The sequence below is a fragment of the Numida meleagris genome, chromosome 1 (genome assembly GCF_002078875.1).
Source record: "Numida meleagris isolate 19003 breed g44 Domestic line chromosome 1, NumMel1.0, whole genome shotgun sequence".
NCBI classification, from domain to species: domain Eukaryota; kingdom Metazoa; phylum Chordata; class Aves; order Galliformes; family Numididae; genus Numida; species Numida meleagris.
Window position 1 is genome coordinate 33,470,563 of NC_034409.1, and position 13,369 is coordinate 33,483,931.

General features: G+C 43.2%; 1 protein-coding gene across 1 annotated transcript in view; it reads left to right on the forward strand.

Moving 5' to 3' along the window:
• MON2 (MON2 homolog, regulator of endosome-to-Golgi trafficking) overlaps positions 1-11,085 on the forward strand; it is a 102,041-nt gene extending 90,956 nt beyond the window's left edge. Inside the window, exon 35 of the mRNA XM_021385050.1 lies at positions 10,903-11,085. Coding sequence (XP_021240725.1) covers positions 10,903-11,043 — 141 coding nt within the window. The 3' untranslated portion in view covers positions 11,044-11,085. The remainder of the gene's footprint in view (positions 1-10,902) is intronic.

Sequence of the window (13,369 nt, forward strand, 5' to 3'; positions counted from 1 at the left end):
GTATTCCCTTACTTTGTAATAAATGTAAAATGTATCTCCTGATTCAGTGTTCACATAACGTAACCCTTTCCCTCTTTTCTGAATTTGGTTTCTTCTTTCCAATAGGACTGCTTTCCATCTCTGGTGATGCTTTTGTTTATTTCAGGCAACTTCTCTATTTATCAACATGATACTGAATTTATAATGACAAATAATTTCAAATAATTTCAGTAAGAATTTGTTTTCCCTATGCTATTTCGCAGGTGTAAATATATACACTGGGAAGTGTGTTTTAGAAATGAATTCTAGTAGAACACATTTCTAAATCTTCCACTCTTACTAGTACTTGTGCATTTCTTCTCTCCAATAAGTTTATTTCCGCATCAAACAAAGCAAGTTTAGTTTGTTGCACTCGATTTCTGATGACCAAGTTGACTGCGGCTTAACTATTATCCTACTGGTGCTTATCTTAGTGTGTCATAAGAAATATGGAACTGTAAGTCTGCATACACACATTCTGTTTATGTTTTAAAACACTTTATGGACTTGCCAATTCCCTTATCTCACCTCACGTCATCTAACTGTGATTATGCAGAAATAGTGGTGGATAATTCCAGTTAAGTATTGCTATTTCTTTCTCTACAAGCACAGATCTCTTAAGAGAACACTTGGAAAAAGGCAGGCAACTAGTGGAAGTGATCTTTTGAATCACTGACGCATAGTTGAAATTGATGAGACTGGCAAGTGAAAGAAAAATAAAGCTGAGGAACACATTTGCCTTACTGAAGGATGAGGAAAAAAAAGGAAGAAATGAAGTAGCAGATAAGTAGAGGAATGAAAGCAGCATCAGCAAAAAAGAGGAAAAACTTGTGATAGTGTCTGATACCCAAGGAACAGTGAACATGATGAGTGTACTGCAAAAGATAACAGATAACAAAATGATCTGCAGCCAGAAGAAGGAAAAGATGGGGGGGTCTAAGGAAGGTACAATTAGCATCAGAAAGAGGACATGTATGTAACTGGGTCTTCCTTCTGAAGAAAAGTGGGAAGGCTGCCATGAGAACAGGTCTAGAAGTGTTTTTGCAAAGATAAAAAGTTATAGATTTGGATCTGAAAACTATGATTCATGAACAGAACTGTACAGATTTCCTAGCAACTTCAGTAGAGCTTCCCCATTTCCTGAAGAATTAAGTGCAAAGATGTGGTGATCAATACATGACTTGAGCTGGTGCTGAGCAAACGTTTGATGGATCATTGAGAAAACCACAGAAGAATATTTTTCAATGCATGTGCTAATATTACAGATGATATCTGAGATTCAGCTAAGGCCCATGCAGGGGGCAATGAAGTAGAGATAGAGCTATATTTACATATCATCCATGCCTACATATGTAGAAAGGGGGAGAAGGCAAAAGATACAAAGGCTCATCAGAGAATATGGCATAGAGAATGACAGTCATGTTAGAGCAGTCACACTAAACAGACTTCTGTGATCAGGGGAAAAAAGACTAATTTTAAGAAAACATTTTGTAAACTCATGAGAAGGTTTATTCAAGACAGTTGCAAAAGATCAGCAAGGAATAAAAGAGCCCCTTCTTATTTTATGCTCCTAAATAACTGTTTATCTCGATGTTCTCCAACTGTTTCTCTTGATCCTGTCTTACAACTTATTTTTCTTAACCATTGTTTTGCTGTGTCGTGCTACTGTCATGCACCAAACATTGCAACCAAGTAGTTTTTAAGTATTTTAGCCTTTCACGTATCTCTTGAAATGGGAAGGTAAACTAAATCCATAGTCATGTGCTTGTCTGTTTTTTCTTTCTCAAAAGCTTGTCCTCCTTTATAAAGCAGTTTTGCTTTATCAGTCACTTAGTATTTTTAAATTCTCTTAAAGTACATCATCTAGGCTAATGCAAAGTCTAGACTTCACTTTTAACTGATCCCTTCAAATCCACAAGAACTCATCCTATAGGCACAAATCCAGAGGAAACCAGGCTTTACAGGTTCAGCTGCTCAAATAATTCAAAAATCCCAGACCCTGTAATGCAGTGGCATCAGTACATGTATCTTTAGGACTTTTAGCCTAGGAAAATGTGTTTTCTCAAGACATACTTGAGGAACCTCAGCTGACAGCCAAGTGCCTGGCTTAACTATCACTGTAATGATAATGTAAATATGGTGTAATGGTGGGGCATTTAATAAAAACTGTTAGCATAAGTGAAGCAATTACTGTCCCTATTGTGCCTCAGATTCTGAGGTTTCCATTTTTTGGTTTCAGAAATATTGCTGTTTTATCAATGAACTTTTTTTTTTTTCATTCTCTATTACCTGGCAAATTCTAGCTTAGCTGTTCTGTAGTTTCCTAGTTCAATTAATCTGAGGGGGCAGAAAATATGATGAACACAGAAAAGAACAGCCTAGGAAAAACACATGAAACTTGAGAGCTTAACTAAACTAAAGGGATACATGCATGAATCATTCTTGGTCCTGCTTTTAAAGGACTACTGCTCATCCTCATCTAGGGGGAGTACATGCTAAAGCATGCTAAAAATTAGCATAGGCTTTCTCAGCAATAGTCAATGATGAACACATATCCAAATAGTCTTTGTTCAAAAGACACCTAACATCTAACCTAAATCTCCCTTCTTTTAGTTGAAAGCCATTCCGCCTTGTCCTGTCACTATCTGCTCATGTAAAATGTCAGTCTCGCTCCTGTTTCCAAGCTCCCCTCAAGTGCTGGAAGGCTGCAATGAGGTCTTCCCAGAGCCTTCTCTTCTCCAGTCTAAACAAGCCCAGCTCCCTTGTCCTCTTTTCATAGTAGAGGTGCTCCATCCCTCTGATCATCTCCATGGCCCTTTTCAAGCCTGTCTAGGTCCCTGAGCGGCGTCGGTTCCTTCTGTTGCATCAGCTGCACCACTCAGTTTAGTGTCATCAGCAAACTTGCTGAGGGTTCACTCGATCCCACTGTCTAGGTCACTGATAAAGAGCACTGGTCCCAAGACAGATCCCTGGGGGACACCACTCTTGACTGGCCTCTACCTGGACAAACACAGATGCTTTGACCACAGCCCTTTGGTCGTGACCATACAATCACTTCTTTATTCACCACATTGTCCAGCCTTCAAATCTATATTGATCCTATTTAGAGAAAAGAATGTGGTGTGGGACCATGTCAAAGACCTTGCAGAAGTCCAGGTAGCTGATATCAGTTGCCTTTCCTTTGTCAACCCATGTCATCACTTCATCATAGAAAGAGAGGAATCGGTGACTTCATCCTAAAGGTAAACAAGATCAATCGTACATCTTTTGATCTTACAATCCTCACTTTGTTTGCTTCTCCTCTGCCAATTGTGTACTGCTTTCCATCTGTTGGAACATTTGCGCTCAAGCAACTGATCACTTATAAACACGCTCTAGCAGAACACCCAGCAAGCCCCTCCTCTTATATCTATTAATGCCATCACTCAATGTTGAGCAAAATTGTCATTGACTTTGTGATGCATCCTTGTGAAAGCCAAAGTGAGGTTCACAAATTACTTGCCTTATTGCAGTCCTGCAGCCTCAAGACTACGCTTAGAGAAGTAATCTTATTTCTTTATTTATAAGCATTATTCTGTACACCTGACTAATAATTAACAGCTTTGTTTTTTTATAAGGACCAAATCAGGATGGGTATGTTATTGAAACTGAGTCTCCAGGAAATCTCAAATAATGTTAAATATTCTGCTAAGGTAATCAACCCCCCATCTTACATATAGTTCCATAAAAGGATGCCCAGCTAAGTGACTATGAGCAGAGCAATCACTTCGGCTGCCTGAGCTGGTTCTAGAGCTGGCCCTGCAGAGCTGGTCCATGTTCTTCTATTTAGCTCCAAACCCATCACCTCTTTAGCCATGGAGCTGGCACCTACCAACACAGTACAGCCTCTGGTCACTGCCTTGTGAAGTCTTGGAGGTCAGGTAGATACCTCCATGTGTTCCTTGCTGAGCAATGCAAGTGTTTAGCACATCTTCAGCTCTGGTGGAGCTGCAAGAGGCAAGCAGGCACCTCAGCAGGCTTCCTCTTTGTCACCACTACTTGCCTTGCATCTCCCTTGCTTGGCCTTGCCCTGGGACATAAGACACCACCTGTGTTGGGCTGGTGGCCCTGAGGTCTCACAAAGGGTCATCAGGGCAGTTCAGTCACACACAGCACTCTTCTTGAAGGAAAAAAAAAAAAAAAGTTGAGTTAGACAGCGGCTACAAAGCTGTGGGTGGAGCGTCACTGTGTGTTGGGACACCTGTTTACCATGTCCCAGAAACGGGCCCACCCATATAAGCATTTTTCACTTGTAGTGCACACGTGAGCTGCCAGTGCAAGGTTCCTTTCCTGCTGATGCTGCCCCTGCCCATAGCAATTGCTCTTCTCCTGCACTGGTGTGTGCTGGAGGCCTGGAGCTCTTGGTGAGGCCGTACCTCCTGGTGGGCCTCTGCCCTGGGAGGGCGGCTCCCATGGCTCCCTCCGTGCATGCAGCAGTGCGCCTGGACGCACATTCTGCTTCTCACAGCACATTCTCTCGCGTGCTCCAAGCGCTTCCTCTCGCCCATTATCCTACCCACATCAGTAAACGTGGCATTTAGCTCCCAATTCTCTCTCACACAATGAATTATGAATATATGAATTTCTGTGGACATTATGCTTTGCTATAAGCTGCACTGCATTTTGACTAGATTGCACAGAGTCACTCGCTAAGCTATTCTATTTACTCTGTTCACTCCTAGGGCAGAACCGTGCTTTTCTTGTTTACAGAACATAATCTGAGTCTGGCAAACCCCCAAGTGTCATTTCTGAAGCTGTGGATGTATTTATTGTTTAGACCCTGAAATGCCAATTGAATCATCTTTAAGAATTTTAAATAGGAGAACTCTGGGATGAGCAGCATTCCGTATATCACGAGGAATATGTCCCTTAAAAAAGATAACGTCTTGTGTGTTGCTTTTTTCTGCATTGTCAAGTGAAGGCTATCTGTACTTTAACCTGTAAGACTTGTTTACATCTATGTGTGCAATAGTGTTGTTAGAATGAAATCAGTGGTAAAGGAAGAGATCGAAATAACAAAATCCATTTGTTGAAAAGCAGTCACTTAGAAGCATTCTTGATGTCTGTGCTGCTGCGTGTGCTTACTTGTAATCTTCCAGAATTTGTTCAGAACCCATCCAAAACTGACTTCAAGTGGAAAGCAATATCTGTTGTTATTTTGTGAGGAACAAAGATCTGTAGGTAAGCAGGAGAGTGCTGTGAAGAAGGTTTAATTTGTTTATTTAAGAGGCTCTTTTCGTGGGTAAAAACAGAGTGTAAACATTTAGTGTGCTACTCACATTATTCATTCCTATTTTTTACCTGGAAATCTGAATTTAAATAAAATAATACTGTACATAAGTACATTATCGAATTCTCCTAATGTCTCTGTGGTTTACTACAGGGAACAAGTGTGTTATGATGACAAGAGTCTGTGCGGCTTGACATGGGCCTTGCTGTATTCTGCAGGTCCACAATGCAGGCTTCGACTTTGTTTTTATTTGTTTGGGGTTTTGGTGTTGTTTTAATAGTTGCCACTGGCCTCCCAAACCTTTCAGTGAGACAGGAAGTTGTGTCTCCATTGTCTTGACAATGTGTATGAGGTCGGGGTGTGTGTGTTCTACATAGTTGGGATTCTATTATCTTACGCTTGTCTGTTCAGTTTTTAGAATAACTGTTATTATTTCATATTTTGGAGGGCAGAGAGATTGTTTTGCGCCTTCTCCCACCCACTGTATGAAGAATAACTGCACTACCTTAGTTTCAGGTCAGATAGCATTTCATCAGAGGAGTGAAATGACTGCAAGCATTTGTCCTCAGCAGATGAAATTCTAACCCGCAACATTTCTGTCTCCCACCCTGAAGAGAGCCCAGTCACTTTCTGGGGTCCATGCAGAAGGGCTTTTAAGCTGAGCATAACCCAGCAGCGAACGAAATGCTCAGCCCTCCCAATCAGTGACGTTTAACCCAATGCACGTCAGTCCAGGTGGAAAGGTAAATTGGTACTCAGCTGCTTCCAGTCCATTTTCCTGGATGGTGCTGTAAATACAGGAAATAATTTTGCCTCCGTGACTATTGTACGTGTGCATGTGCATGTGTGAGCACACTTTATTCTGTATTCAGATTTTCTGGCGTAGGTAAACTTGTAAACAATCTGTATTTCATTTCACTCTCTTCTTAAAAATGGTTTTTCTGTCTGCAGAGAGAGCACTCACCTTTCCCTGTGCCTTTCTCGTCTTATTTGTGCAATGAAATTGCATCACTCAGTTGTGACATTTCAGTAGTGGCTGCTGCACTCATTTTAACCAAAAGAATATTCGTCTGAAACAAAACCTAGATGTATGTACATGTCAACAGATACGCTCTATAACTTCTATAAAGAGGGCTGAATGAGAAAAGTAGTAAAATATATGAAGCATTTAGGTGTATCTGAAATCTACACTTAAAGAAACCAGGAGCCAGCAATCCTTTGTCCCAACCTCTTATCTCTTCCAAAGCTATTTCTCATTTACTGTAATGCTTAACAATTCTATTCCACAGCGGGCTTCGGATTCCCAACAACAGCAACAAGAAAATTACTTAAGAAAAAGCAACTTGCAAATCCCAGACCAGGCGTCTGTTTGTGTGCAGTTCTAAATGAAGCTTTACCATTTCTTAACTAATGAGGATCTTTTCCATGTGGAATAAATTCTTAGTACTTAGCAGCATTAGTAATGCTTCAAGAAAAAAAAAAAAGTATTTAAAATGGCTCAGTTGCCAACTGTCTTTGACTGTCTCGGTGAGATGTTGAAACAGACCTTCTGCTCTAAATTAATAAGGCCAATCTCAAACACACAAAGCCCAGAATGACCGCTCATTCTTCTGGTGTCCTCGCTATCTTTACTGAGGTCAGATAAATCACTTTCAAGCTGTTAAATCAATGATCATAAATTAGGGCTCTGTTTTTACAGCGCCTTGTGGGAAATTCTCATGGTTAAATTAATCTAACAGCTGCAGTGAAGAGCACCTCCCACCAGATCATGTCAAAAGTTCTCCCCTCACCCCACTTTTTTTTTTTTTTTCCTCCAAAGGGGAAAAAATGACTGAATTATTTGTTTTTACCTAGCGCACAAAATGGAATCCCTCAGTCTGTCCCTGCTAATTCGTGTTTCAATTGTACCCAGCTGTTTAAATTGCGCTGCGCAGAGATTGCCTTGATCCCCAGGTGCTGGTACTCCATCTGTGCTGCTCCGAGAGACTATTTACAGCAGAGGTTAGGCCAGCGATTGCTGGGATGGAAAACTCATTTCTCAGCCTGGCTTTTATTTACACTCTTATTAAAGATCCTTTCACTCACGTTGGAATGGCAGCTCGTGGCTGCACTGAGCGCTTGGCATGGAGCCAAGCAGCAGAAATTACCATGTCGATGAAAGATAGCCTGCTTCCATTTTAACCTTTCCCTGCTCTCTCCTTTCCATCTATATTTGCATGAGGGAGGATGATTATTGAAAGAGATAGGGGGACAAAGGGATGCGAGAATCCTTGTCAGCCGAGCTTTTCAAGGGGTAAACCAATGGTTTGTGACCAATTTGGAAGAATCTTTACTGCCTTATTAATTTCCTACTCCTTTCCCTTAATTGCTATTAGAGTTTTTTTTCACACGAAGCAACAGAGCTGCTCGTGCTCTGCTCCCCCACTGCTTCCCTGTGCCTTATGAGTACAACCCTGAAATAAGTCTGCAACGCTGAGGTTTCTGCCTCATCCTAGCATAGGTCGCACAGAGCCACAGCAACACCCTCCAAATGTTTTTCCTATGCATCTGCCTCTTGGAAATGCACTGCCTTCCCGGGAGAGCAGCGCGTTGCACACGGTGTGTTACTGCACTGGGGAAGAGCACGGGGGGCATGAACAGTTGGTGGGGGAGCTGCCATGTAGTCAGCACTACAGACCTGGCAGCACTAAATAAATAATTTAAGTCTCTGCTTTTCCAGATACTTTTATTCTCTGTGGGGAGCAACACAGGATTGGTGCAAAGCAACAAAATCCTCCTCAGTTGTTGTGAGACAACAACCAATGTTCAAGAGAGCCAGCTACAGCACAACAAGGAGAAGAGCCTCGGATTGAAGGATTACAGAATCGTAGGGACTGGAAGGGACCTCCAGAGGTCACCTAGTCCAACCCCCTGCTAAAGCAGGTTCCCTAGGCGGGTTTTGAATATCTCCAGAGAAGGATACTCCACAACCTCTCTGGGCAACTTGTTCCAGTGCTCTGTCACCTTCAAAATAAGGATGTTTTTTTCCTCATGTTTACAGAACATTAAATATTTAAATATTTATAAGCATTGATAAGATCCCTTCTCAGTCTTCTCTTCTCCAGGCTAAACAGTCCCAGGTCTCTCAGCCTTTCCTCGAATGGGAGATGCTCCAGGTCCCAATTATCTTTGTGGGCTTCTGTTGGACTCTCTCCAGAAGTTTCCTGTCTTTCTTGAACTGAGGAGCCCAGAACTGGACACAGTGCTCCAGATGTGGCCTCACCTGGGCAGAGTAGAGAGGGAGGATCACCTCCCTTGACCTGCTGGCAATGCTCTTTTTAACATACCCCAGAATACCTCAAGCCTTGCTACCAAGCTCTATGGGACAGCTAGACCACGCACTTATGAGTAGCAGTGTTGCAGATCCTTGACTGCTAGAAAAGTAGTACTGTTCTTTCTCTGTAGCTTGCAGGACAGAAGGAGAGGAGTCTGTTTTCCATTTTCCTGAGTAGCAGAACAGTGACTATATGGAGAGGTTTACAGGATTTTGTATTCTTGCTCCCAATCCTAGCTCTGGGTAGTGTGCAAACCCCCAAACCCCGCAATAAATCATAGACTCATACCATAGAATGGTTTAAGTTGGAAAAGACTTTAGAGCACATCCAGTTCCAACCCCACCAGCTGGGGCTGCCCCGCACCCCATCCAACCTGGCCTTGAATGCCTCCAGGGATGGGGCACCCACAGCCTCGCTGGGCAGCCTGTGCCAGTGCCTCACTGCCCTCTGGAGTGAAGAGTTTCTTCCTAACATCTAACCCTAATGTCCCCTCTTTCAGTTTAAAACCATTTCCTCTTGCCCTGTCACTATCTGCCCATGTAAAATACCAGTCTCCCTGCTGTTTCTAAGCTCCCCTCAAGTATTGGAAGGCCACAATGAGGTCTTTCCGCAGCCTTCTCTTCTCCAAGCTAAACAAGTCCAGTTCCCTCAACCTTTCTCCACAGAGAGGTGCTCCAGCCCTCTGATCATCTTAGTGGCCCTCCTCTGGACCTGCTCCAACAGCTCTGCGTCTTTCTTGTGCTGGGGGCCCCAGGCCTGGATGCAGTACTCCAGATGGGGCCTCACAAGAGCAGAGCAGATGGGGACAATCACCTACCTCACCCTTCTGGCCACCCCTCTACTGATGCAGCTCACGATACAGTTGGCTGCAAATATCCTGAAGTATTTAACTCTCTTCTTAGATGCTTACATAGATGTGTCCTAGTGTTGTTCAGTCACTCAGCCACTCTTTAGCCTTGAAGGTCCCCACAAATCTGTCTCCACTCGTGTCAGGAAGGCTCAGAAGCCTGCCGATGGCTGGGTGCAGAAGGCTTTATGGGGCCCAGCAGTATGATGGCCACAGGCTGGTGCATTCCTCAGGCTTGTGGAAATTCCTCAGACTTTCAGCACAGAGAATGGTGAATCCTCCAAATAACAAACAAAACAGAATAATTCCCAGTTCCATTTATAGAACAGTTTGATTTCCATTGAGAAATGAAACAGCGGGAGAAAGAGGTGTGTTGCTATCACTCCGTTAGTGGTAAAAGGAGGAGGGTTTGTTAACAGAAGCACAAATGTATACTTGGTTGTATTCTGGGTAACTGACAGCTCAAAGCGCTGTATTCACAGACACCGTTTTCCTTCAGTGGAACAAGGACAAACAGAGCACATTTTCCAACGTCTCAGTTGCTGTTCAAAGTTCCGTGCCTTTTTTTTTTTTCATATATGTACTTAGAATATTGAATTTGTAATTTTTGTAAGCATTCATCTGTAAGCGCTTGTTTATCAGCACTCAGTCTGTGCCATTCAGCTAACGTCAGGGCTTCAGGTTGGTTGGCTTTTGTCCTCCCAGTTCCCAACCGAGCACCCGAGTCCCCCTGCAGAGAAGGGAAGCTCTGCAGGAGGGGCAGCAGAGAAGCATGACTCGGAAATTTTACATAACTGTAAATCTTTTTTTTTTTTTTTTTTGAGCAAACCAGACCGTCCCTAAAAGACCGTTCTCAGAAAAATGTAACCACAGAAACATTTACTGTCTGAGCATTGCGTTTAATATTTTTCCCATTCATAAAATACTTGTGCGTCTGGACACGAGACTTGGTTTGAAGGGTGTGTTTTGCTTCTTGTCTGGCTCATTTGAACTGTTTAGAAAGGGTAAGAATGATGTTTCATCTCTTATGTTATAAAGTCCCAGATATAAAGCACAATGACTGCTGGTGGAAAACCAGTGGTAAAAGGGAGGGTGCAAAGACCAGAAAGTAAACTTTTTTTTTTTTTAGCTGGGAGCAACCCAAACTCCTTCCTCGGAAAAGGCAGCATAAGTTTGTATGAGGAGCTTGTCCTTGGAGTACCCTGTTCTCTAGCTGAGATGCAGCTGACATTTGACTGCCAAAGCTCCGGGGGAAACTGGGGGACGAAAAGAAATGAGACATTTGGTGCAATTAGCTGCGGTACCAACCCGGGAGCAAAAGTAAACAGGCACAACGTGGGGAGGAGAGCGCTGTTCAGAGTCAAGGTCTAAATTGCTTGTGGATGTAGCAGTTCCCCACTCTTCATGTATTCTTTGGCAGTTTCCTGCTCAATAATTGGTTTGTCTGCTTCCAGATCCTGGAGATCTGCAACTGGCTTTGGCTGCTTCTTGTCTCCTCGTATCCCACCCCAGGACGCGCCGTGATCCCGTGCTGTGCTGCGGAACAGCTGCCGCAGCCCACATCCGCTGAGGCTCTCCAGCTGCAGAGGGGCTGAGGATTAAAAATTAAACTAACACACGCATTTAAGAGCTCTGGATGGGCAGACTCAGTCTAAATTTTTGAAGGGAGTACAAACGACTGCAGGTGTGCCAGTTGCTTTTACATCCGTCCTTCACTGAACATAGTACTGCGCAGGGAATGAGAACAGTTTGTGCTGCGTGATGAGGCACTGCTTTGCCATTTGTCTCCAGCAGTTACTTTCATGGGAAAACACTGCCTTTTCTTGTAATTTTACTTCAACGTCTTGCAGAATTTCCTTATACTTGTTTTTCATTCCTAAAGAGAAAGCAAAATTTCAGGGTTTTTTTTTTGCGTAATCCCTGAAAAGTTTTGGCAATAACTACAGAAGGAAGTGACAACTGTCACATCAAATTCTGCATCTGAGCTTGTGGGGCTCAGATGCAGAATTTCTGGCTCCTCCGGCCAGCTCTGCGCTTACTGAGCCTGGAGAACTGGGCCAAGAGCCGGGCCACCAAGGTTCAAACGTAGAACCCTCTAAAATCAAACTAAGCCATTGAATGTTCCCCTTTCAAGTAGGAGAATTCATATTACGTGTAAGTGTGAGTTCGTTTTGAAGTAAGGAGCCACAATAGGTAAAAGTCATAAAGACATCGTCTCCCTTTCTGCTGGTTCCCCTGGCACTGCCCACGGTGCCCACCGGAGCTGGGAGGTGGGGAGGGCTGGGTACCAACGGGCTCCATGGAACTCCTGAGCCAGCAGCGAGCCCCCACAGAGTGTGTTAAACCAAAGAGGAACAGGGCAGTGAGAAAGGAGGGAAAAATACCACCCGCAGGATGATAAATGAACCAGACAGCTGCTGTGCTGGGTACAGCCTGTTGGGAAAGGCCTTGACTTGCCCCAGACAACAAAAAAGCCTCACTGACTGGTAATTCCAGGGAGAACTTAAATTCAGGGGTGATACCAAATCATTGCAGCCGGTTGTAGTGCTGTCTTTGCAGGGGAACACCATAAAGGATCGCCTCCTATTGCTTAGGGCAAGAAACGCTCAGGAGTAAAGGTCAGGGACATTTTGGCTTTCTAGAGCCTGAGAAATTATGCACTGAAATGTCCAAGAAAAATGATGTAATTCTGATCTTATGTGGCCTAAAATTCATGAAGATTCAGAGTTCTCATTTGTCAGTGCATCTAAACAATCTATCTCGAGTTAGCTGCAGTAAAGATCTAATTATCTTTTCTATTGCTGCTTCCTTCTCTCCCTTAGTATTACACGGCAGTGCTGCAGACCATTCCAGCAGCCTCAAATTTATGATTAATTGTTCTTAAATTATTAAACGGGGCTCTCTGAGTCATCTGCTCTTTATCTACCTGCAGACGCATTCTGTCTGCCTCGATCGTACAGCTTTTATTAACCGTGTCCTCAAAGCAGAATTCCTCCTCAAATCATTTTTTGTCCCTAAAAAGCTATGGCATCCTTTGTTTTGCAAAGTGGAAGGACTTCAAAAAAGAAATCCCTCGTCTTTCCTCGTAACAAGAACAGGATGTGCAGTAACGCTGGTTTACATAAGCCTTCCTGGAAAGCAGAGCGTGACTCTGGAATCAATAAAAGCTGCAGTGCAATACTATAAAGAAGTGAACTTTTTGTGAAGGTGCATTGCTGTACAAGGGCACGTTAAGAAGACAAAATATTAGGTCTTCGTTTTACAGTAACTCTACAAAATATAAGAAATTACTGGGATTGCTCCCTTATGTAGCTTTGGTTAACTGAGTGCGCTCAGTATGAGAGTGTGAACATGCCATCACACTTATTGCAAAAGGAATTACAGACAGATGTCCACATCTGAAGAGTTTTATCTATTATCTAAAAAAAAATGGAAACAAGCTTTACTTGACCTACAACCTTAGAGGATGTAGAGCATAAGAGATGCAAAACAATAGTGATGTGGACCGTGCTCCATTCGGGTCGCCTGACACTGCTGACGCTGACTTACTTAGCTTACACTGAGGAGACAAAGTCTTGCTGAAGTGTATTTACACTGTAATTGTAAACTTGGCTGAGTGGCCTGACTGCAGCAATACACTGTAGGACTCATGGGAGAGTAAGGAGAACCAGAGTGAGTGCAGCAGATCTGTGTATGGTGTTGTGCTCAGAGAACGCCAGGGGCATACACAGCATACACGAGCAGTGTAGAACAGCTGTCTTCGTTGCTTTTTGACAGAATTTGAAGTAAAATAAGAATGGAGGCAACTAGTTGTGCTACAGCACAACATTTAAAAACAGTAGTAAGCACCTGGATCTCCTCTTGCCAGCCCAATGGCTGGGTACTGCTGGGGTGTCGGGTCCTGTATCTGCAGTACCTTCA